Here is a 25705-nt window from a genome sequence, read left to right as displayed (position 1 = left end):
GATACAGGCCCACATTAGAAAGAGCAACAACAAATACCACTTAGGAAGTTCAATAAATTCAAGTAAATCAGTTCAATTGTGCAATATAGCCCCTGTGAAATGAAAAGACATGTTTGAAAAAGCCTAAAACCGTTTAAAACACTCAAATGTTTATAACTGAAAGCTTAATGTCCAGCAGGCACCCAAGTGTGAAAATTAAAGTCTCATTACTGCAGTGCTTACATGTGCTGTTCAGACAGTTTAAGCATATAAACCTCTATAAATAACTGAAATCTGACAATACCAGCAGCTCTTGTGTCTGGTATATTTTCCCTTTTGAACTATACAACGCATTCTCATCCTTTAACGTCATATAGAACGCTATATGACAAAACGGCGCTATACTATGCACATGGCACCCGTTATCGTTAATATAACACACGCTGTGAGGGCTAAGTTTAGGTGTGGGGTAGGGTGTGCGTGTCATATTCACGCTAAAGGATTTATAACGTCTTGGGTTCGCGTGTTATATTAACGATAAAGGGTGCCATGTGCGTAGTATAGCGCCGTTTTTGCATATAGCGTTCTATATGACGCTAAAGGATGAGAACGGGCTGAACTATAGTATTGGGCAGTGCTGCCCACACCTGAAACTTATCCCCTCCCTGGACTCCTCTTCTCGTACTGCCTGAGTGTCTTGATTCGATCTGTTATTACCAGATCCTGACCCCTCCTGAGGATAAACTTTTCCATCAGGCAGTTTGAACTCAACAGATGCGAATGAAGACATACTTCCATTTTTCTTTGCCCACATTTTAGAAGACTCGCCCATTGGAGATACCTTAGGTTCCTTGTTCCTCCTAGCATCCCCTCTACTGCTGCTACTTTTGACACTGTTGGCATCCAACAGAGGATCAGAGTCACTGCAATGTGAAATATTGAAGTATGTACACTTCGGTGTAGGGGGCTTAGCCATGTCCTCCAGCTCTGAAGAGGATATAACCGCCAGAGGTGAGGCTTGGTTCTCACAATTCAGGCAGGGTGAATCCACACTCCTGTTGTCTTGAGCTGTGTCAGCTGATGTGGTGTCTCTACTCCCATACATTCCCATAGACACAGGAGGTGAGTTTCGGATGAGGTGGTTTTCTTTGAGAAGCCACCTTCCTTTATCAATCAGCACTCCGTCTCCAGAGTCCACATTATCTTTTAAAGTCATGTGCTGTACAGACTCTTCATTAAGTGAACTTTTATCACTAGGCAATCTACTGTGGCAAAGTGGTTCTTGTATTGCACTTTTAGCATCCGGAAAAGAAGCAAGGCTACTGCTTTTTAAACTTGTACTGGGAGTGTGTTTTGTTGGCGTCCATGTAGATGATTTCATCAGACCGTTCTCTTTTACATTTTGTCTTTTTGGCTTCTCTGTGCTTTGTTTTATAATTTCTCGAAAGACACGTAACCTCTCCACCTCCTCTTCTCCACTCTCTGTAAAAAGCTCCTGCGATTGGTATCCACCATTTTCAGAAGTCTCGGGCCTGTAATCAGAAAGATCTGATGTATTAGGGCTCGGGAGACGTTTTTGACCGTACTGATCATCTTTTTTTTGGCAAGCCATGAATATCTCCCTCATTTTGCATTTGTCTGGCTCTATTCTGCGGTTACCATTTGAATCACATGTGACAGTCAGGGTAGAGGACAACAAAGCTGAATTGATTAAGTCTAAAAGCTCTTGTGAGATCTCAGTTGGATGTGTTAGATAATTATATCCATGTTCCATTCCCAAACTCTCTTCCTTCTCAAACTGGTGCTCACTTCTACCAGTACTGCTGCATGACTCCCTTTCCAGTGAATCTTTAGAATCAGTATATGCAATAGAGTGTTGAACACCATTCACATTATTATTATGAGAATCAAGCAAACCGCCATAATAGTTATCTTCATCCTCTTCAGAATTGCGCTCTTCAGTGGAACTGTCCTTTTTATCGGTGGGTCTACCTTTCTCTAAAGTCTGAACTTTGTAGGGTTCAGAATCACTTGACTTTTTTTCTGTCACATTCTCATCTACAGCCTCAGGATCATTTACTGTACAGGAGTCTGGTTCAGCATCTGGATCGGTTTCTTCACAGACTTCAGAGCTCTCATTATCCACCTCATTAATGTCATGTTCTTCTTTAATTTGTGTTTTCTCATTTTCAGCTTCAGGGGTCATTCTATTATCATCATTACTACCTTGTTGAGGGCTGCCTTTATTGTAGTGTGGATCAGAATCCTCACCTTCTGCAACCTCTGGAGTAGAATCTTCTTGTTGATCCGCATCTGGAGACATCACCTGATCATCTTCTTGACTAGATGATTCTAATGTTTGATCTGTACAATCACCCTTTGTATCATGGTGAGGCAATGACGTCTCTGAGGGCTCTGAGTGAAGGGACTCATGTTCTGATAAGATGTATTTGGTTTCTTGTTCTAGTCCTCTATCACCATTGGTTTCCTCAAAATAAGAATGATCAGCTTGCTCTCTGACACAGTTATCAGCTGTACTGTACTGATTTTCCTCATTTAGCTCAGCTAATTCTCTGTCTGGAAATGGCACACGCTCAGTTTCTGATGCTGAACATAAGCAGTTGGCATCTGTGTCATCAGGTTCTGAAGTATCTGATTGTTCACTAGGTTCTTGTATGTTCTGGATGATGTCTTCCTCCTCAATATCAGTGTCTTCTACACAGTTCTCTGAAGGGGTCTCTGGAGTTATATTGTCCTCACTTTCAGAAATCCTGTCTTGGTCATCAGAGAGCTCTGAAACAACTTCTTCAACTACATCTATCATCTTTCGTTCTGATGTGGGGGAACAATTTTCTTTTGCATCTTTGTTTTCAGATTCTAGGTCTTCATACATCATACTTTCTTGCATGTTCTCTGCATTCATCTGGTTGTTTTTAGATGTTTCTAAAACCTCTGCTTTACTTGAATCACTACCATTAGCCTCAGGTGATTGATTAGGCACTGCTATGCCAGAATCTTCATTACCAAGGTCCTTTTCTATAGTTTCTGAGTCAGGGGAATGAGGTTGAATTAAATTTAGTTCCTGAGACTCAGGATTTTTTGGGTCATTGGTTATGTCATCATTGGTTGTGTCACTGACTTGGCCATCATGGTCCTTTACCTCTTCCATGTCAGCAGCTTTCTTTAAACTACCACTCAATGAGCCACTGTCATTTTTCTTTTCTGTATCTGAGATTTCACTGGTGTTACCAGCATCTTTGATTAAGTCTGTTTGATTAAAATAAGTTATTTCTCCTTCAACAAGTGAGGAAATCTCTTTGTGAAGATCTTCAGGCATGTTCAGTTCATCCAGTAACTGTTCTATACTAAAACTGTTCTGTTTGCCTTGATCCTCCGTTTCTTCTTCTGAGTCTACTTCTACAGCAAACTCTTGCTCTGATAGTTTGGGTGAGAGTGGTGGACTCCCTCCAAAGCCATTTTGCTCTTGGAAATCTCTCCAGCTTTGTTTTAATTTGGATGAAGTTGAACTTTGAAGACTGGTTAAGCTGGCCTTTAGCTCATCCTCATCTTTAATATTGGATATTTTTTCCAAGGACTGCATTACCTGCAGGGCCTCTGGGCAGATGTTGGGGTTGCTGGCCTGAGATTCTTCTCTGTAGAGGACTGAAAGGCCATCTCTCAGAGTCATCAGGGACAAGAAGGACAGAAAAGCTCTGGATGGAGAACCAAAGGCAGAGGCCACCTGAGATGAGAAGTCTGGGAGGCTATTGGACTTTTCCTTTTCCAGAGGTGTTAAGCGGGTCTGACTCAATACCCGCTTGATTGACTGAACAGATAAAGACAGCTGTTGCAAAACTGGTTTCATGCCTGAACTAACACTGATTTCTGTACTTTGTGATGTCCTAGAATGGTCTGGGGTAACCAAGTTCTCAGATGACTGGTGCGTTCTTACAAGACCCTCCTCTTCAAAATTTACTGTCAAAACTGGCATCGACTTACAAAAGCCTATTGGCCTTTGTGGCTCGGTTGACTCTCCCTCACACCTTATTTGTACAGGTGGGTGAGACGTTGGCCTCTCTTCAGCATTATGTTCTAGAGCAGGGTCTTCATCCTCTACACTTACTTTTTCAGGGTCACTTATAATCTCAGAGACATCAGTGGAGTCATTCCCTATATGGAATACCGCCCTTAGTACAGTCTCAGGATGGTCCGTCTCATCATTATAGGGCACATATTCTGGTTCCATTTTCTTCAGCCAGTTTTCAACATATTGATTTACACTAGAAGAAGAGGACTGTAGCACAGGCAATGAAACACTTTCACTCAACTCCTGTTTTTGTTTAGAGGATTTTGATCTGACAGAATTCACTGACCTTTGTTTCTGTAACCTCTTTATCAGTGGAGCTGGATGGGCTGGTGATCGAATGTCTAAACCATTCTTATTTAGTTTAGGCCCTTGGGAATTACTGCCATTTTTGTTTACTTTGTTGGAGATACCTTTGATGGTTTTATCTTTTAACTTGAGCTCTTTATCTGACCATCTTTGATTCCCATTATCAAGATTCAAGTTTCTACTCTTCGGAGAACTTTCCAGTGTTTTAATCTTCTTATTTTTGTCTCTTACAGCTTTGTGTTCACGTTTGTCACTTTCCGCTGAGCTAGTCTTTTTCGCTGATCCAATGTGGCTCAGTGTGTCTGACATCATTTGGATTTCTTTTGAAGAGCTTGAAGCACTGACCTTCATTTTTTTCTCAAGCCCTGCAGATGATTCAGAAGAAGTACTTTTCTTTGATTTTTTGGACTTTGGTGTATTTTTATTACCAATGCTTTTATCGTCCGACTCTTGTTCCATTGCTGCTGCTGGATGCATACTTTTATTTGTTGGTTTTTTATCATTAGTGAGGATGAATGGATTGTTGTTTATATTTTTTGGAGGTGTTGAACTGGCAGATGACAATGACAGCATATTAGTTTTTCTACCATCCTGGGAGTTGGAGCTTATGGAATGTCTAGTGAGATCTACATCACAATCGTTACTTGAAGATTGGGGTCCTGAGTCTGTTGAGCCTGGCTTACTTTGAGGCAAAGCTTTTGTGTGGTATCCAGGCTTGTTGTCCACATCCACCTGTGTATTTGCAAAGTAATTGTCACACATGCCCTGTGATTCATAAATGTGCACCACAGTCTCTGTTATTCCCATTGTCCCATTGTTTTGTATCTGGAGAACCTCTGCTATGCCTGAGGATCTGAAGGAGGAGTGAGACTTCTTCTGCTTAACTTCTCCGGATTCACTCCTCCCGGGTTTTGACACGGTTCTTGTGCTGCTGCTACTGCTGCGACTGACCACACAGTAACCTTCAGTCAGCTCTCCTTGTGCAGTTCGCTCCAAGTATGAGTATGCACCCACTGAGTTATCCTGAACTTCAGTCTCTGAAACTGTTGTGATGTTTTCGACTGAGGCCTCATTTCTTTGTTGTCTGGGGCCTGGAGTGGGCAACCTTCTAAAGATGGGCTTAGGCTTCTCAGATGATGTATCACTGCCATAAAATTCTCTTTCTTCCTTAATGAATCCTACAGATTTGTTAGCGAATGTATTGATTTCTTTTGAATCTAGGCTGTGAGGTCCATTCGACTCTTTGCCTGAGTCATTGGTTACATCTAATGAGTTTTGACTTGATTCTGGCTTAGAATTGCACAGTGCTCTCTGCTGGTTATTAATGGAGGTGCGACTCAGTGTAGTTGTCCAGTGGATAATTTCCTCTTGTTTTATAGTAAGATGCACCTTCATCTCCACTGTCATGCTGCCATCCTCATTGACCCGGAATGATTTTTCAATGTCGTCTTCGGTAGGCATGATGGGCTTATTGCTCTCCTCCACACCCTCCATAAATTCACAGGTCCCCATCTCATCTGATCCCACAGGCTGACTATCTTTGGTCTCCATTGATTCATTCTTAGTCCTATTGTGCTCTGTCAGATTTCCATGTAGTGACTTATTGATCTGCTCTACAAGGAACCTCTCAGAAGATAAAGAGAAATTCCTTGATCTTGAAAAAGTCCTCGCTGAAATATTTTTTTCTTCTTATGGACGAATGGAAGTAGAAGATAGAAAGTGGTTGGGGGGGGGGGGGGCATAATCAATTAATCAAAATGTAAGATCAAAATCATTTATAGCTAAAGAAAAGTGCTAAATAAATCAATAATAAAAAAAGTAATTTAGGCTTACGTAGTAGTGTCTCAGTTTGTGTTGGACCCAACGATTCAGATATCCTTGACTGGACTTTTGTAGAAGCTTGGAGATTGTAGTTTCCTATTCTGAAGGGTTCGTTACCAGCTGCCACAACAATCCCCGAGCACAAAATTAGTGCAGGAAGTCCTTCAACCTATAAATAAAAAAGAAAGGTAATATGTTTCCAAGAAAAATTTTAGTCTTTTTTACATTTATTTTTAGTCCAAATATTAAGATATAAGTTTGACAGGTCACTAATAGGTTTAAAATTCTTGATAATGCAAACAAAACACAATTATCTAAATTATATTCCAGGACAAATATTGTAAAACAGTTCACTAAAAAGAACTAAAATATGTTGAACAAACCAAAACATAATGGTATAATATCACACTTTGTTTTTCCTGTTAATCAAACATAGAGGAGTTTAAACTTAATTGAGTGTTTTAACAAAAAACAATAAAATCACTTTTAGAATGTATTGTTACTTATGCTATGTTAAAAGATGACAATGTTTAATCTCACCATTCTTCTGTGATCATTTTAGCCAGAAAAAAAAGTTTAATACTATAAATATTTGTATACTATATACTTACTCTTCTGCCATCTTCTGTGTAAAGCTTCACAACTGGGAACTGCATCACTTGAGAAAGATAATCCATAAGCGTTTCAAAATTTGGTGCTGTTCTTCTATTAACTACAATTACTCGCTTCATGCTCGGATCCCTGTTTTTATACACCGTTAGTCTTTTTGGTGTCCGCACCACCACAGTGTTTTCTGCCATTTTTACTGTCCTTGTGATCACTTCATTTTTCTTTGCTATCTGCCGGACCAGTTCTCTGCGTGCTCTGCGTCCCGCACTGACAGCTCTGGTAGTGTTCCAAGGGACCTGTCTCTTGTGGACCTCATCTAAGTTAAAAGGCTTGACTTTCTTCTGATCTGAGCACAGATAAGCACCCCCATCCTGCACATCATCAAGAGTACGAACAAAATGTGTTCCCCTTGGTGTTGTGATGGTTCTTACTCCAAATGGCAGAGGCACTTTTTTGGAGAGGGCATCTAGAAGAGCATCAAAGGTCTTAAAAGTGCGACTGTTAATGACCATCCGGTGCCCCGTAAACTGAGGGTCCCCGCTTTTGTAGAAGCATACCCTCTTAGTGGTAATGGGTTCTGGGTGGGGGGGCAGGGGCCTTGAGACCAATGTTTGCATGCTCCCCGGGGACACGTCAGGATGAGGTGCATCATTAATGGGTGATGTGCTCATTTTAAAAGATACTGTAAAAAAAAAATGAAACAAAAATACAAAAAATAACAAAATAATTTTTTTGTGCAAAATAACAACATAAATCCTGCATTACATGCCATAATATTGTTCCCATTAGGTCTCATTAGATTCTACAGTACTGAAATAGCTTCCGCATCCACTTTGTGCCACCCATAAGTGTTTTTGTAAATAAGTGTACTCTGGAGGTCTTTCAGCTGATGACAACAAAACAAAACCTTTAAATTATATGATATTTATAAAATTTTAATGGAGTCTTATTGGGCAATTCTAACAACAACAAATGCATTAAAAGAATCAGTCTGTAGTTCATTTACAGCAGCAACTACATTCATCTTTTAGGTATTGTTTTTAGAGGTAATCTTTCATTACAGTCATTAACAAAATGGCTTCTTGCAGACAATAATGAAATGGCCTCTCTAAAGGACTAAAAGAATTTGCCCAGGAAAAGTCACTTTCCATGGCCAGGTCTAAGAATGGAAGTCAAATGCAATAAACATGCTTAAGCTAATATTTATTGAACTCAACTTAAACTAAATAGAAATAAAACAAATGACGTAAATTTGATATACACATTAAAACTGAAAAAGGACTGAGCAAACACTAAAAACTGAACAAACACTGAAACGGGTCACTAGTCCTAAAATGTACAGTACGCTGAAAACATAATTTTATACAGATTGCTTTGTTGTGTGGCACATACACCCTCATTCAACTGACAACTGATGCTCCACATTTATTTTTTCAGTGCGGTAAACCATTGCATAACAGCTACAAGACATGTTATGGAAATCATGATTCAAAAACAAATATATAAAGCTCAAAATGTCTGCAAATGCTAATACATAAACAGTCCATAACAAAACCAAATTGAATATTTATGATAATTAGCATACACTTTGTTTAGCAGGTTAATTTACCAATATAAACATTAAAACATATCTGGAATATGCTACTATTTTAAATAATACAAATCATTTGAAGTTTCTCAACTTACCTTATTTCACATTTTCAGAAGGGTTGAGTGGCGAGTTTGTTGTCCATCTACTGAAGAGATTATGAACAACGCTCATGGCTATTTTGGGATGGCAGGCATCAGGGTCGATTTGTGTAATCTTTGGTCATGGTTAAACAGCATTTTAAAGAAAGAGAGTATCAAGATTTTTATTTTTATTTTTTCATTTTAAGCCTCTATATATTAAAATAAACATTAAAAATAAGAAAAAGAATATTTTTAAAACTGGTTATTTATATAATCCGTGTTTTCAGTCATTTAACTGTAGGCTAAATATTAAATAATTTAACTGTATATTTAGTCTAACAATAAAGTATTGATAATCATTATACCAGAAAGTATGATAATGAATTATATCACACAAAACATTGTAATTCAGTTTTGCAACAACCTCCATGTAAACCTTTTGTTTGATCTCTATAATATCTGTTTCTTTCTCTCTTCTGGCTCTATATATAACCAGCAAATCGAATTGCAATTGTAATGTATTTTAGAAGTTTTCACTCAAACATAACAAGATCTGAAGTATTTTTCTGCTGAGTGTGATATCCAGCAGATGGCTGAAGGTGTTTCTAATTTCTTGCAGAGATATAAGCAGATTTAAGGGCTCTGTTAATAGGGATTAGAGTGGGGTGAAGTAGAGAGGTTTTATGCTGTAGCTGAATATAAGGGAAAGGAAGTCTCAGCTGGTAAAGCATGTGACTCTCAGTGGGAACATGACTGTGACTACGGAAGCACAGCAGGAATATTGTGATTGTGATTGATATACAGCAAGGCAACACTAGTTCTACTTGTTACATCAGGGATTATGTTAATCTTGGATCATATTAATCAATCCGCTCCAGATATGGATATAAACTGCATAGCCTAAAAAGAGTGAATTTAGTCTTGCAATGACTTGCCTGACGAACTTATTCACTCTTTTATTTTCATGAATTTGTTTTAAATGAGACACTGATGTTTGTTCAGTGATACTCAGCGGTTTATAGTAATCTCAATGCCTTCCTGTCATGTCTCAGATAGTTTTATAGGATTTCCTTAACAGCATGGGGTGGAGATTAGCCGTGCTGTGTTTCTAGGGAAAATTCAAGCAGTTTGATTTGAGCAGAATGGTTTCACTCACTGATCAAGCTATTACTCTATTCTATAACTGCTTGAGTAAAGTTTCAGAGCAGTATAAGGTACCCTACATTCTTGCTGTCATTATTTGCTATAATGGCATAATAATTTTTTTGTGTGATATTTTTGCTCATGTAGGCTAGGTAATTTACTGGATGTGCAGATCACGTTGTCTTGATCTCTAAGGATTAGAGGCTTGGACACACGCAGGGCCCTGAGTAAGACAAAAAGGGGATTTTTTTTTATTTGTTTTTTTTTTTAGTAACAAGAAAGCGCTGTCAAAGTGTGGCAAAATGCATTTACTGTAAATTCCCCATGAAATCAAAAGTTCAGGTTTTTTTTTTACTTTTAGTATGATGTGTTAGCCTTAAGGTTATCTATAAGGTTATCTATCTCCAAAACAATGAAAAAATATGCATTTAGAAGATATAAGTTTTCAAAACGTACAGTCTCTCACTTCCGCTAGTATGGATCAAAGATTTTGATGACATCACTCTGCACTTCAGCTTCTCATCAGATTTCCTGTCAAATCAAATGCTCACTACAATTAAAAGCGTCCCGCTCCCTATAATATGAATATATGCTGACGCTGCGGATAAAAATCGATCACTTGTTCACACAGTTACTTTTTTTCTATATGGTTAATGGCACATTGCGCACTATATAGGGGATAGTTATTGGGAATGATTTAGACTGGTTTAGAGTTAACGTCACTCGAACCAATGCAGCGCACACACAGTCTGCTTTAGTTCAGAGACATGATAGTACAGAGCTATTATTGTTGATCATTTTGTTTCTGCTATAGTCTCAAACCCATTTGAATTCTACACAGAATGCTGTAGCCTATTTTGAAACGATTTGGAGGTGATTAAGAGGAGAAACAGTAATACAGACTCGGCATTAGAAACATGAGTAAAAGAGATAACACGGGTGCCTTGAACCAACATAAATTACACAATTTTCAGCAAGATTATGTTCCCTGTTTTGCTTTAGTAGTTTAATTTTAAAGGCACACTATGCAGCTCTGATGTTTTTGTGAAACAGCGACCCTTGATTGTAATGTAAACATTACAAAATGTCAGATGACATCAATAAAGTTAAATGAAATAATGCGACATAGCATTATTTCATAACATTGGCCGTTATGGTTTCATTAGACATGATTATTACAATTTATCAAAATAGTTAGCAAAATGTACTCAATTTCACTATTTACAACCTCCAGGCTTATATATGTCCTAATAATTATGTGAGATATTGACTATGTCATCGTGATAATCGCAGGAATCAACATCAACAGCGTCAAGATTTAATTGACTCATAATCAACACAATTTGAAGTAAAGTTACAGTCGGGCAGCTAAAGTTTGTATAAGCACAGTACACACGCCATAAGAAATCCGAACCAGACACAGGACTAAAGTTACAGCTGGTTAATATAAATTGTAATATATCACCAATATAATGTAATATATCACCATGAAAAATATTTCACCATGTTGAGCTTGAGATCATGACGACAATTTGCTGGCCAAAATGCTAATTTGAAAAAACGAATTGCTCGCATATTCAGCTACCCCAATAAAAGGCCACAACCCTGCACACAAACAAGAAGAAATACATTTGAAAAGTGTCTTGCATATGCATGTTAAAACTTTCAAAAATATTCACTGCCTATATTTCACTATCGTGATACATTCGACTAATGCATATGACACATTTTCTGTAGTTCCCACAATTTCTGGAGACATCCCTCAATATCTGACTTTCTGTGTGTGTGTGTGTGTGTGTGTGTGTGTGTGTGTGTGTGTGTGTGTGTGTGTGTGTGTGTGTGTGTGTGTGTGTGTGTGTCAGCCACCTCATTTCCAACAGGTGAAGACACAGCAGAAAAAAACAGTTACATTAACATCCTTTAAACTGCACAACAAAGAATTCATTCAGAGTAATATCCTCATTAACTTATCTTGAAGAGTGGCGAAGTTATGACGTCACTTTGTAGGCCAAAACGTGTAAGTGGGAGATAGCATTTTAGCACTTCCGGTTCCCTGCCCATGTCTGTGTTTTTTTTGTTTGTTTGTTTTTTATGGGTTTTGCGTGGTAAACAAAGCCTCTAAATATTTTCACGTTTTGATCTATGACAAAAAAACAACAACAAAAAAACACACATGTTAGCCTATCCTGCTTGTGTGTTTTTTTTTTTTTTTTTTTTTTTTTTACTTTAATGTGTCTGCTTGTGGTTCTTTAAACTTTCTATAAGCTTCAAATGTACAGATTTTGGATTAACTTGTAAAGAATATCTTGATAGACAAAACATGTAAGGGTCACAGATCTTATTTTTTGCGAAGTCTATTGGGAAAATGCATAGCTTGCTTTTCGATCGAGGAAACCCATGGGCCGCTAACTTTCGAGTTATTGTCCTACAAAGTGACGTCATAACACGAAAGGCAGAAGAATCTGACCACATCACCGCCTCATCCGACATCAAAACTGTCTATGCATCAAAACCTGTTTCCATGTCATGTTGTCCGCGCCTGTGTTCATCATTGTATAAAAAGCACGAGCGCACTCTAGTGTTGCAGATAGGTTGCGATCTCACCACAGTGCTTTCAACTCATAGCATATGATTAAAACTATTTTACAAGCAATTAGCATTACATTTTAGACACTTGTGTGTGTAACTTTAATGTGGCTCAAATTATAAGCTTCAAGCAATTCAATAATGCAAAACCATACGCATTTAATGCGCGTTAGTTTTCCCGATTAGTGTTGCCTGGGCTTTACGTCGATGAGTAGTCAATGGGTTGATTAGTGATGTCTGAGCTTTTCATAGAAACGCCTTCCTGCCAGAGCTGTGCTGGTTTCGCCGCCGGTTGAGTGGTGTGTGATTCTACGTTTTGAACATAACGTTACTTTATTTTAAATTTATTATTTGCTACTAGTCATAAATAATGGGTAAGAAAGAAGAGGAAGAGATCATCCGGATTGCAAAGAAGATGGATAAAATGGCACAGAAGAAGAACGGGGTGAGGTGTTTTGTCATGAATGAAGTCCCTGCTACATTGTAACATAGCAAGCTAACCGCTACATATTAAGGAAAAACTAATTTCATCATCTGCAGCGAAAGTGGCGAACTGTCTTGAGAATAGATTTAGTGGTTAATGTTCAAGTGTGTGTAGTATATAGTGGTTTAGTTTACTGGTTAAGAAACTCAACGCTTAGCGGGAAAGTTAGCAACATTAGCTACTGTTAGCGCGGATAAATACACGGGGTCAGTTAGCGGGAGGCAGTAATGCTACTGATTTTATAGCGAATACAAACTGGATAAAGACTCTTGTTTTATTATACACTTTTATTAACGAAATTGAACGCAAGGTTTTATCCAGACTGCGGCAGTGAAGTGAGTAAAAGTGGGATAATTTGCAAAAGTTTGGCTACAAAGTGACTAACGTTACTGTTGACGTCTACGTAAGCTTGCGCATGTGTTAAAGTTCCCATACAATTTATTGTGTCTATTAAAGCATTTTAATAATGCATTTTTGTAAGTCGTATTTTTTTATTATGACTAGGTTGGTGCACTGGACTTACTAAAAGAACTAAAGAATATACCCATGACCCTGGAGCTTCTGCAGGTATGTTTACCTTGTTTACTGCACGCCGTTCTCGCTTCAATAGATAAGTATATGTAACGAGAGATTTACTCTGCTTTTCTTATAAACAGTCCACGAGGATCGGGATGTCGGTCAATGCCATCCGCAAACAGAGCACAGACGATGAAGTGACCTCACTGGCCAAGTCCTTGATCAAGTCCTGGAAGAAGTTGCTCGGTAAATAACATTTTGTGTAAATGTACAGTATGAATGAATTATGCTGAGGTTCACACAGGTGAGTAAATAAACAATTGTATTTGATCACATAAATTATCACCATCTACTAATATTTGGCAACCAGACAAGGTCTAAATATTGTATGGCTTAATTTACAATCTAACACATCATTTTACAAAATATATTTTTTGTGCTATTTTTAAAAAAATAAATGACATTTGGTTTGATATTTTGTTATATAATGTAATGATATACACAGTGTGGCTTATGTGTCTACATACTTTTGGGGCCGTGTAATATAATGAATAACAGTGTGTAAGCGTAAATCTCCTCATTTAGTTATTTAACAATAATATAAGTTACAATGGGTTTTTGTTGTTGTAATACCACTAATTGCCTGTATGTGGTAGCATTGTAGTTTTCCTTTTGTGCAATGTCCAAGATATATGTATGATTTTCTGATCATTTATAGCACTACACTTATGAAATGACTAAAGAGTGGTTTTGACATCCAGATGAACCTGCTGCGGATAAAAATTCTGAGGAGAAAAAGAAGGAACGCACAACACCAGTAGTCTCGCCATCTCAAGCCAGTCCGGAGCCCAGAGAAGAGAGGTACAAATACAAGATTGTGTCAAGATTGGTCTTGAGATTATCATAAAATGAAATAATCATATCTTAATCTTTTGATCTTTGGCCCTAAATAAAACTTTATAGTTCTAACTCTGGTTTGGTTTTTATTAATTTTCCCTCAATCTCTTTATTTCTCTTTATCTTCTCTCTCAGCTCAAGCAGTAATTCTAGCAGTAAGAGCGAGTCTGCCGATGTTACACCCAACACATTGATAGCCACTTTCCCACGAGCACCGGGCACATCTGACTCAGTCCGTATCAAGTGCAGGGAGATGCTGTCAAGTGCTTTGCAAACAGGAGGCAAGTCATGGCAGGCAATTCTTCTGCAATTATTCAGTTTGTGTGTAATTTTTTTTTAAGAATAAAACATTAAACAAGAAAATGTATTTCAGTTAGATCTGAGATCTGTATACTTATGCTTCATATATATACAGTTGTAATCGAAATTATTCAGCCGCCATTGCAAATCAGGTACGTTGGCAAAATTTACAACTAACCTGCTGTCGACACTAAATGTCTGAAGTAAATCTAATGCTACGTAAGAGATTATTCTCAAGCTGTTTTATTGATATCTTTCCGCAAATGAAACACTGGTTGAGAGATGTAAACATACCGATCATCGGTTATTCTTCTGCGCTTTTTGCTACCGGTGCATAACTGCGCGCGCCCCCCTTCTGGATTAGAGTGTTGATCGCCTGTGACTGACTATTCATTGTGCAACTGCATAGATATATACACTAGATGTCGCCTTAGCTACAGAACGAATGCATCAAAAGAGCTGCCATCTTGGAGCAGGGGAGCCCCTCCACTTTAATGCATCAGCGTCAATGTAGACAAAGGTCTAATGGAAATAAAATCACCATAAATCATCATGAATGCGATTTTCTCAATGTTTTGGTTCGTTCCAATGGTCAGACATGTATTTATCATTGATTCCAGAAAAAAAGAAAAGAAAAAAAAAACATTCTTCCTGGTTCAGATTTCATTCGTGTGAACATCATACACAGCACAAAAGTCCGCCACCATCAATTAATTTGAAGTAAAGGCAGAGAGAGCAGCGTTACCTAGCTACATCCTATGACAAGACCCCTGTTGCAAGATGGCGACGGTTTTGATGCATGCTTAGAACCCCAAGGTGACGTCTAGTGTATAGACGAATCCGACGAGCGTTCTGTGTAGGCTGCCATCTTGTGGCGACGCCATTACTGAGCTGTTACACAGGCATATAGACATATGCACCGGTATGTTAACAAACCTCGGTGATAACGCGAACTCACCCTCGATGACTGCTACAGCCAGGCAGAATGACTTGTTGGTTTGATCTGTGACTGCTGTGGCCTCCAGTCACAGATGAAGGTACAAACGATCTTACAGATTAACGTTATTTATGAAAATAGCTTGGCAAGCTAGCTAGGCTAACGTTTGCTAACGAGGAAACTATAAAAAGATCTGTCCATTTGGCAACAATAAATAAATAAATGAATGAAATCAAATAAACAAATTCATGTTTTTCATTTGTGTCCATTATTTATCTCATTTTCACATTGCAACAGGTAAGGGTAAGGTAACGTTACAGCTAGAAAGTATACATAATATCGACCAATTAGTGTTTTTAAACCATGGAAAGAGGTCAATATAACAGCAGGAAAACAATTATGTCACATAACGTTACATTTAGCTCAGGAAAGCCATTTAATGACCATAGCATGTTAATTGAATAGAAAAAATAGCAAGAGAGGAGATTTTGCTGATCACTATATCACATATTTATTATATTTTTTTTTACTTATGTCGTTAAATAATTGTTATTATACGCGAATGTCCACGTCTTGTACTCGCCCAGGAAATCTGTAAACCGTACGGCACCAGACAGGGGCAGTCGACCCGGGGTATTCACAATGTTTTCTCTTCAAAATTGAAATTTTACTGCCACCATTGAAACAATTTATACCGGAAACTGTTTACCCACTCGACATTATACAAGGGATAACGTTGTAACGTTAGTGACAGTCGTAAATCGCGGGCTGTTTATTCCAGTGGACACAAGTTGCAACTAAAACAATAGGAGGCAATGGCGCAACGCTACCCAGCAACAGCTCAGTAATGGCGCCCCGCTTACTTCCGGTAGTTTCGCCGGATTCGTCTATATGTCTGTGGTGCAACTGCATGTGACTTCTGTACGATTTGGCACGAATATATGTACCGTTACACTCCCAAACACACACATGCATTGTTTAAAGTTAAGAGTTTTCTTGTTTTTAAATGCCTGAAGTGTTTTGTCTTTTTTTTTTTTTCAGATGATCACATTGCGATTGGCGCTGATTGCGATGAACTTGGAGCTCAGATTGAAGAATATATCCTTGTAGTATTCATCCTAAAAGTTATTATTGCTATTGAAATGTGTAAAGTGTGATTATTAATATAAAAAAATCCTCCACATATTATGTATAATTTATATTACATTTTACTTGCATTTCCTTGACCAATTTTCACGTATTTTTTCGGAGTTTAAAAATACTGACATGAAATACAAGAATCGTGTACGAAGCCGAATCTCCAATCTTAAGGATGCAAAGAACCCCAACCTGAGAAGGAACGTGCTTTGTGGGAATGTGAGCCCAGAACGCATGGCAAAAATGACAGCGGAGGTGAGTAAGCAGTGACACGGTAGTGCATTCACTTTGCCGTTTTCTAATAGTTATAGGAACATGTTCTCTCAGAGGTGACCGTGTGGAAATCTAAATCAAACAGGAAATGGCAAGCGATGAGCTGAAGGAGATGCGTAAGAATCTGACCAAAGAGGCCATCAGGGACCATCAGGTGGCCACTTCTGGGGGCACCCAGACTGACCTGTTCACTTGCGGGAAATGCAAAAAGAAGAAGTGTACATACACCCAGGTAACCAGACATGTTTTCTGAATATCTGTGGAGTTGATTTTTATAAATACTTTTTATAAACAGAAATCTTTTTTTTTTTTTTATTATTAGGTTCAAACTCGAAGTGCTGATGAACCGATGACAACATTTGTCTTCTGCAATGAATGTGGAAATAGGTGGAAGGTATGCGTTTCTTTTGATGTTTTCTATTGTTAACTTTATATTACCTATAAACATTTTGTATTTAATTAACATTGTCTAACATTATTTCCACAGTTCTGCTGAAGTTGGGGGTTGTTCTCTTTGTTTGAAGAGGTAGCTGATTTCCAGGACCACGTTTTCTGTATCATTGATGACAATTCAATGGCGCACCTGATGTACAAAGGCCACAATAGATCCCATCAACTGTTTGTTTTATTATAACGGTCCACAAACTCATGTCCTGTGTTTTAACTTGACGTATAGCTAGGCCATAGGCCTTCGGACTATGATTAATGTTGTCGGATTTCTGTTTTCTTTTACCATCACTTTTTATATTCGTAGATAAACATTTTGACAACATTCATGTTTAGATAGTTTTGCTTTTGCTTAATGAAAACTAGTCAAAACTATTTAATTTTCCTTGACAAACCTACCCATTTTAAAATAAAATACTTTTAGCGTATGTTTGTTTTTCGGTAACGGCTCGAGAATTATTATTTTTTTTTTACCTTGTTTATTTGGAAGATACTTTTGAGTCTCTTTGTCACTCACTCTTTGAATTATACATATTTATATGCATGATCTACAAATTTTTACTGTGTACATGGCTTATACTTTCAGGAGTAAAATGTTTTAAAGATTGATGGCGAGTCTGATTTATACATCGTTTTAACAAGACAGCACCTTCCACATCTGAGACGATTGTCAATTTTTATTTTATTACTCTTCACAAAAATAATTTATAAGCTAATGGATAGTCTTAGATTAACGTCACCGTCTTGGTTCTGGTCCATGCCAACATATTTATTTTAAGGTGTCTGTGTTAAGGTGTCCTGAGTAATAATAATTAACTACATGTACTTACTGTAGGGTTAGGGTTTGGTTTGGGGTTAGTTGCGTGTAATTATGCATAATTTATTGTTATTACTGTAGTAACTTGTGTAATAAGGACACTAAAAATAAAAGTGTTACCATTTATTTGTTGAACGGATTATTTAGTTTGTTAGAGGTCACAATTTCTCAAAAGCAAAAAAAAAAAAAAACTAGGCAAGTCTTGCATTCACCATTAACAAATTAATGATCGTGTTGTAAAGGAAGAAAACAGCTTCATATCTGATCAGTCATGGCAATGTTACTTATGATGTCGGCGATCAATACAAAGTGGATAGAACTTGCCATTTGAAGGTAGACGATATCGCTCAGTTTCATGAATTTCTATCGCTCTCTTCTCAAATGATTTTGCTGTATTACCCACTGCCGCCTTGATGTCCTAACAAGCCCCTTGCATTAGCAATGTCTCATCTGAATAACAAACAACCTTTTGGTGGTTGTTCTTGACGTCCTTTTGTGAATATGGAAAACAGGAGGTGATGGTTTATCTAATCCTAAGACCACTGCATCTTTGCTCATCATTTACAGTAATTTAAGATGTTAAGGAGAGCAACTCACCCATTCTTTAATGGGAAAAGGTGTTTACATTATGAATGCTCTTTATGGATACACAAACTTTGCGCTTAGAAATGGCTAAATGGGGAGGACACTTGCTTCTAGGTTCTTTTGAAAGGTTCCCAGGTGCATCCTCTCCAGAGCAGAGAAAGTGAGTGGGCAGCACTGTAAATGGAGACCAAACAGAACCCCCTGGGGATATTCTGAAATTTTTGATTTATTATTTACATGTTAAATGGCAAATAAAGCCTAAAATAATGTCACTGTCTGTATACTTTATTGTATACAGTGCTGGTCAGAATTATTTGCCCCCTTGGTAAATATGATCAAAGATTTTAAATCTGCATTGTTAATTCTTTTGATATTTTATATAAAAAATAAATAAATAAATAAACATTTATTTCATAATGTGATTTTCCCTCCATTTTCAATTCTTTTACTTAAAAAAAAAAAAAGGTTAGATTTTTGGATTTTATTTAAATGAAATATCAAATGGATAAGCAATGCAGATTTATTTTTTACAGCCACCTTTGATCATATTTACCAAGGGGGCAAATAATTATGACCAGCACTGTATATTGTTGATTATTTACGAATATTTTTGTCTTGGACAAATAAGGGCACTGCATTTTTGTATAATTTTATTGGTAACACTACAATAAGGTTTACTTTGTTAAGATTAGTTGATGTGTTAACTAACCACGAGCAATACATTGGTTACTATATTTGTTAATGTCGTTAACCAAAATGTTAGTTCACAGTGCACCAACTTATGTTAACAAATTCAACTTTTGATTTTAATAATGTAGTAAATGTTGAAATTAACATTAACAAAGAATAACTAGTACTGTCGAATGATTGTTTATTATTAGTTCATTTTAACTAACTAATGAAACCTTACTGTAAAGTGTTAATATTTTATTTTTGGACTTTTCTGGCTTTATTTAGAACAATATTGGTTTGTTTTACAGACAAGGCTTAGGCCTAGTCCCAGACTAAAAGGAATGTTTGAGCTGTTTTAACTGAAAGCTACTTGCACTTACATCTTAAAATATGTCAATGCCATTGTTTTATCTCAAGATGTTTTTTTTTTTTTCCTCAGGCACTTTTATTTAAGCAACTTAAATGTCCTCCTAATTGAACTAAAACCTAATGCTTGTCTGTAAACCTACGAGTAGGGGTGAGAGACCCCGGATGGATTCGTACCCGAGTTCCCTGATCCCACAAGTTCATATATGGCATATACTCCAATCCGCTATTCCGCAGCTTTGATAACAACCACACGTTTTTAAAATTATTGTGCTTTATTGTATCTTAAAGATTCCAAATGCCCACAAATCATTATTTTTCTCAATTCAATAAAACAAGAAAAAAACAAATCTGATTACTGTAAACATTCACATATTATTAATCAAAAAAGTATTATAATCTTTATGTAAACTGATTGGAAAATAACACTTTTTTTGTATACTTTACAGAACAACAACAAAAAAGAGAGAAAGAAAGAAAGATTTATAGGCAGTATAACTCCAAACCATTGGCTTAGATTGTGTTTGAGGTTGATCTATGTGGTGAATCCATCAGCTCAAATTGCACATATCAATTGCACATTTCATATTAAGTTAGTCTAAGACAAGTAGAAGCACCACCATGAAATACATGTTGGTAAAAGTACATCTGGACTCAGATCAACAATCTTAATGAATTGTCCCGGACTAACCGACAAACAGACGTACTTCCACAAAACCAATGGTGTTTTTCGCTCCAAAACTACAGGCGACTGAAGTACAATAGTTCAATTCAGAAGTCACTGTGCAGGACAAGTCATCTCATGAATTGATCAAAGGCCCAGAGTCTATGTGGCAAGAGTTTAAATCAACTATTGCCAAAAAAGAGATGCCACAAAATTGAATGTCAAGGCACTTCCTCGAGTGAGGATCTTGTCTTTGAACGACATGAAAGTCAGGCAACAAAGTAATTCACAAAACTAAAAGTAAAAACTTGGCAGCTCCAATTCTAGTCAGTTGTATTGGAGGAAAACTAATCACACAGTTTTACTGGACTTGGATGCTTTGGTGTCATCTACTAATGAGGGCCCTAACAATAAAACCTGCACCTCTCCATTCAGGACTCTGATCTGAACCACATTTGATACTGAAGTAAAATGCCTGCATGTTAAATCTCTTCAATTAGAGGTCATTCCTAAAAATATTACTACCTCTACATACTGTACACAAATGAGTTGAGTACATGCAAGGAATACTTGACATGTCCAACCGTTTCTTAGCTGCTCATTTTGGGTGCAGCAGGAATAAATGAATGCAATGATACACAAAAACACTTATGGGTAAATTATATATCTGTAAATAAATTATTGATATTTTCAAGCAGTACAAAAAGCCGAGCAAATAATATTATTAAGCTGTCTGAGATATATTTAAAAAAAAAAATCAATTATGATATTATCTTTTTCTTATCCATGACATTTCAACATTTTCACCTTTTTAAAACTAGTATATTTCCTTTATTATCACTTTTATCATTTTTCTGATAATTGTGATTTCTCATTGGAGATGCCAAGTCATTATAACAGGGAGTAGTTAGAAAAGTAGCTGAAACAATACTGTGTACAACGTGAGTAGAGCCGAAGTGTTGCCTTGACTTGAGCTTTGATTCTCATACGCATTTTCATTAACAGGCAATACTTGTTACCCATAATTCCCTTTTCTTTAAATATTGTAACACAACAAATGTAATACAAATTCATAAATATATCTACTGTATATACTGTCTATAGCCCACAATTGGTATCACATCTTCCTTCAAACATTGATACAAAAACTTTGAAATAATAATAAATAAAAAAAACGGTAAAATAAATCAAATAGATTGTTTTCTCAAAAACATCGAAACGCACTGGTAATCCTTTGGAGCATCGTTTGCTATGCTGATCTGTAGCAGTACTTGTGGTGTTGAGCCCTCAGGAAATTTGAGACTTTTTTTTTATTTTATCCAGTGACCTGGAGACCTGAGCGTCTTTTTTCAGGTACAGATCGCTATAGCAGTAAAATCCCTGGGAGGACCCACGCCGAGGTCCTTTTAAACATATTCTACACAAGGAAAGCTACCAAACAAAAGATAGGGAGGGGGCATTTCACCGGGATCACAGAGATCTAAGATTCCACCGACATCTCAGAGACTGACTGAAGCATGTTTTTGTAGACTTGGGAGTTCATGAATCGCGGATACGAGTCTCTTTGCATTAGTGTGTATATCTGGAGCTGGGCGTCGTCAAACGTGTGGGATGTTGGCTCCAGCATATTCCTGTTTATAACCTCCCGAACTCTAGAGTCGAGGCTCACCTGAAAAAAAAGCACATAAAACAATGAATCCTTCTGATTATAAATGTGATTAGGCTTTTTCTACACGTGCTGATGCGTTCACTCACCTCTTTGGGTGAGAGAATAGAAATGTAGTCTTCATAAATTATCCGCGCCTTTTCCTCGATGAAGCTTTTATTGGTTTCCTTAGTAAATTCCTCGCAGGCCAACCAGAAGAGCATGTTTTCCTCACTGAACTCGGTGCGTAGAAACTGCCGGAAGGCACTTCTTCCAGAGGGGCATTGCATTAGTTTGTCAAAGGATTGCCCCCACAAGTGTATCTCCTCCGCAGTCGGTTTCGGACTGCCAAAAAACAGTTGGGTCTTAGTCAGTTTTGGCAACAACAAACGTTTGCTAAAAACGGCAAAAAATAAAATAAAATTAAATAATGTTTTAGGTGCAATTTCTCTGAAAGCTTGTAATTTGTTTAAATAAAAATAAAGAATATTTTAGGTGTATAAATTTCTCTTTATTTCTCAGAAAGTTACATCTGGAAGAACATGTAAATTAAAATAAAGAATATAATTTCTCTGAACGTTGCATCTCAGAACTATAGTAATTAATTAAAATTAAATTAAATAATGTTCTATGTATAATTTCTCAATCTCGTAGAACTACAGTAATTCATTGAAATAAAAATAAAGAATATTTTAGGTATAATTTCACAGGAACTTGCATCTCACGAAACTAACTATTACTTTAAATATAAATAAAAATCTAAAACACAACTTGGCAAACAATTTGGATTATGAAGCTATGAAAGCCTTTTTGGTTTCAATTTTTAAATATTTTGTGTGTAAATGCTTGTATTGTTTGTTTGTTTTTTTTACAGATAATTATAAAATTACACCCATTTAACATAACATTGTAGCTATCAAAGATGTCAGTTTTTTTGTTTTGTTTGTTTTTAACATAAAAATAAAGAGTAAGTTACATCTCTTTTGTAGTTTTACTAAAACTCTTCCTATAAAAAGCTGGAATGACTGACCTTTCCTCGAAGTCTGCATTCTCCTCTGTTTTAAAATCATACGAGGCTCTCCGGTTCCTCTCTTCTCTGTCTTCATTCCTAACAGTGAGACTGCAAGGTAGTAAACATATCATAATCCCAAGACACCTAACAGTCAGCATTAGGAAGCTTTGGAATAGCTTTCACCTTCTCAATGTTCAGTTAACTGTTACTGGTGCTCATTATAAGCTCACAGCCAGCACGCCATGAGTTCTGCTGATTTGCAAAGCAGATGTCTTGGGATCTCTGACACCTCAGTGAAAATTGCATCATACTACATACATGCACAATGAGCATTTAAATCATATTCCAGGTGCATTTACTGGAGTAAACACACACAAGTAACAGTCTTGTCAGTTGCAGTGATTGTCTTATAATAAGGTGATTTCCTGGCCCAAAACTAACCTTGTTAGATAAGATCTCACATTAGCAGTGTAAATGAGAAAAAACTCCTACCAGGAGCAGCTGCAGCAACAGCACCAACAGAAGCAGCAGGCGTTGGATGCACGGTTCCCCTGGCCGGGCTGCTCGTTCTGCGCCGGTGCTGTGGTGCCCGCCACCGACTCCTGCTGCACCGACATCTGCCTCTTTCGCATCTCCATCCGCTCTGATCCCATGGGCTGCAGGAAACAGGATGCAACTGAGATGGAGCCAATACAACTGCAGCCACAGAGATCAACGGGACGAATTAATGGTTCAACAAGCAATTGTAGGGTGTAGATATCAGAGGAAGTTATTTTCCTCAAGTCCACTTAAACATTCTGTGGTTTCCAATGGAGAAAATAATGCTTTTAAACAAGCTGCGCAGAAGAAAAAAAACAGAGGCCGATCAAACAAATATGCACGAAAGTGGTTTCCATTAACTGACTATGCTGGGGAAAAAAGGATGGAACGGCAACCCCAGCAGGATGCTAAAGGCACATATAGATTAGATGAACAAAACATGCTTTAACTTGACCAGAAACTAGAATGTCCTAACATGTCACAAACACTAACATGACCTAACATGTTTTATCATACTTAACTCAGAATGCTCTCTGCAGCTGATTTGAGTATACTTCCCATTCTTAAACATTGGCCATAATGTAAAATTTTCTGCACCAGTGGCATCGTTTTTTTGCAAAGAATTTCTAGATTTTCATGTGAGAAGGGTGCAAGGTTTTTTTTTTTTTAATTATTATTATTATTATTATTATTATTAAAAAGTTCAAACCTTACATCTAATAACTACTGGATTCCAATTTCTTCCATATCTGAATCATAAGCATGTTATCACAAGATAGGCTAATTATCACATTCAGTGTTACAGTGCTTCTCATTCTGCAAACATGCTTAAGCCAACAGCACAATACATTTAGACGTGTTGCCATGTGGGTGGGTTTTCTCTATTTCTTCAAGCTTTGGTGTCTGTACTGATTTAAAGAACATGACTTTGGGGCTCAAACAAACCATGCCGTTCATGGATAACAAGTGACTGTTATTTTAAGCAAATGTATAGGGTCCTGAATTGAGTTATCTTTAGAAATGCATGCTAATGAGAGTTGTAGGCTGATTATTAAGAAACTACAGATCTATTGTTTTAAGCTTACTATATATCTTGCTGTGTTATTTCCAAAGAATTTGTGGCATCAAATTCTGAGCTGGAAGATGTTGGAATATTTGGGGGTAGGAGGAGGGGGCGCAGCACGCTTTCTGGCTGCAGTCGGATCTCACAGCCGCGGTGCATAAGAAATGCTTGAGCCGTGATTGATGATGATAAACACGGTTTTAAAACACAGACATACACATTTACGGAGTATTTCATCTCCTTGATTTAACGACTGGCCAACGTTGATGATTAGATTGGCTGACAGAAAAAGCCTGATATGGTCGGCTTCGTTTCATCGAAGCAGAATTGACGAAACAATTAATATTATAGTTTTAAATGTGAATCGCATCCATAAAGATGGGGCACACGCGGAAAATAAAAAAAGACACCGCGCATTCTACTCTTGTCAAAAGCAACAACAACAACAAAAACCCGTAATGTACTAACAGCATTTCCATCGCATATCATCGCATTGCAAAAATCAATGCCACCATGAAGCACAGCTCCAATATCTCTTTATCACCCAGGACAACCATCGAAAAGACATTTCTGTCAAATATGACATGCCATCTTTAACAATCAAAGTCAAATATCGTTTTATCCACAGGCACCTAATCAACTTATGAATGATCCCCATACTTACAATTTCACCATGTATGCCCAGAGATAAGAGATAGCTATTCTTTGCCTTGATTACATCCGTTGGCATAAGGATTTTTCAAGACCGGCTGTTTGTGTCAATGCGCATGCGTGTCTCTCGCGAGGCTGTGGCGAAGGTAAGGTAGCGTAAATCCTCTGGATGTCACTGATTCATGATGCACTTACATCTAACAGTGAAATATGCCATATTTCAATATTGTCCTACACTCCTGGAGAACTAAATGCGCTTACTTGCTTTAAAATTATTTATAATACCAACGCGAAGCATTCGCATGTGTTTTAAGAAAACGATAGCCTACGCAATGTCGCAAACGTTAGGTCAATAAGTAAACAATGCAGCTTAAATATAGTTTTGAGTGTTTAATGCAAATGGATAGCCAGGTTTAATACTGCCACCAATTAAATGATTGGTCATCAAATCCAGACCGATTCCCATGCAGTTAGCACATGTACGTCTGCAAGATGTC

General features: G+C 37.3%; 3 protein-coding genes across 5 annotated transcripts; 1 reads left to right on the top strand and 2 right to left on the bottom strand.

Annotated features, from left to right (window-relative positions):
• Nucleotides 1-598: 598 nt before the first annotated feature.
• Nucleotides 599-7473, bottom strand: rp1 (RP1 axonemal microtubule associated). Its single transcript, XM_039677625.2, has 3 exons — nt 6805-7473; nt 6206-6362; nt 599-6060 (listed from the first exon to the last, which is right to left on the bottom strand). The coding sequence occupies exons 1-3, from the start codon at nt 7471-7473 to the stop codon at nt 599-601; spliced, it is 6288 nt and encodes a 2095-aa protein (XP_039533559.2).
• Nucleotides 7474-12452: 4979 nt separating this feature from the next.
• tcea1 (transcription elongation factor A (SII), 1) lies at nt 12453-17802 on the top strand. Its single transcript, XM_039677986.2, has 10 exons — nt 12453-12647; nt 13191-13253; nt 13343-13448; nt 13964-14063; nt 14235-14380; nt 16378-16434; nt 16574-16728; nt 16832-16978; nt 17069-17140; nt 17234-17802. Exons 1-10 carry the CDS (start codon nt 12573-12575, stop codon nt 17240-17242), a joined length of 930 nt encoding a protein of 309 aa, XP_039533920.1. The 5' UTR covers nt 12453-12572; the 3' UTR covers nt 17243-17802.
• A 3793-nt stretch (nt 17803-21595) lies between these two features.
• rgs20 (regulator of G protein signaling 20) lies at nt 21596-25332 on the bottom strand. 3 transcript variants are annotated; one of them, XM_039675436.2, is made up of 5 exons: nt 25222-25332; nt 23447-23610; nt 22973-23050; nt 22053-22287; nt 21596-21966 (listed from the first exon to the last, which is right to left on the bottom strand). In XM_039675436.2, exons 1-5 carry the CDS (start codon nt 25285-25287, stop codon nt 21778-21780), a joined length of 732 nt encoding a protein of 243 aa, XP_039531370.1. In that variant the 5' UTR covers nt 25288-25332; the 3' UTR covers nt 21596-21777. The 3 variants fall into 3 exon arrangements, with proteins under 3 accessions (XP_039531370.1, XP_039531368.1, XP_039531366.2); XM_039675434.2 differs by having other exon boundaries at nt 21664-21966; nt 22973-23062; XM_039675432.2 differs by lacking the exon at nt 25222-25332 and having other exon boundaries at nt 21664-21966; nt 22973-23062.
• Between the last annotated feature and the right edge of the window lie 373 nt (nt 25333-25705).

This window comes from Pimephales promelas, chromosome 5, assembly GCF_988280905.1.
Source record: "Pimephales promelas chromosome 5, fPimPro1.hap1.1, whole genome shotgun sequence".
Classification (NCBI taxonomy): domain Eukaryota; kingdom Metazoa; phylum Chordata; class Actinopteri; order Cypriniformes; family Leuciscidae; genus Pimephales; species Pimephales promelas.
This window is presented reverse-complemented; position numbering and strand designations above follow the sequence as displayed.

Bases quoted from the DNA above. Each gene is read 5' to 3' on its own strand.
- rp1 (XM_039677625.2), bottom strand. From the start codon at position 7,473: ATGAGCACATCACCCATTAATGATGCACCTCATCCTGACGTGTCCCCG. The intron at 6,363-6,804 runs GTAAGTATATAG...TTTTATTTATAG, and splicing joins ACACAGAAGATGGCAGAAGA to GTTGAAGGACTTCCTGCACT. The intron at 6,061-6,205 runs GTAAGCCTAAAT...TTCGTCCATAAG, and splicing joins ACAAACTGAGACACTACTAC to AAGAAAAAAATATTTCAGCG.
- rgs20 (XM_039675434.2), bottom strand. From the start codon at position 25,287: ATGCCAACGGATGTAATCAAGGCAAAGAATAGCTATCTCTTATCTCTG. The intron at 23,611-25,221 runs GTAAGTATGGGG...TGTTTCCTGCAG, and splicing joins TGGGCATACATGGTGAAATT to CCCATGGGATCAGAGCGGAT. The intron at 22,288-22,972 runs GTCAGTCATTCC...GTTTTTTGGCAG, and splicing joins AATGCAGACTTCGAGGAAAG to TCCGAAACCGACTGCGGAGG.
- tcea1 (XM_039677986.2), top strand. From the start codon at position 12,573: ATGGGTAAGAAAGAAGAGGAAGAGATCATCCGGATTGCAAAGAAGATG. The intron at 13,449-13,963 runs GTAAATAACATT...TTTGACATCCAG, and splicing joins GTCCTGGAAGAAGTTGCTCG to ATGAACCTGCTGCGGATAAA. The intron at 16,435-16,573 runs ATATCCTTGTAG...ACCAATTTTCAC, and splicing joins TGGAGCTCAGATTGAAGAAT to GTATTTTTTCGGAGTTTAAA.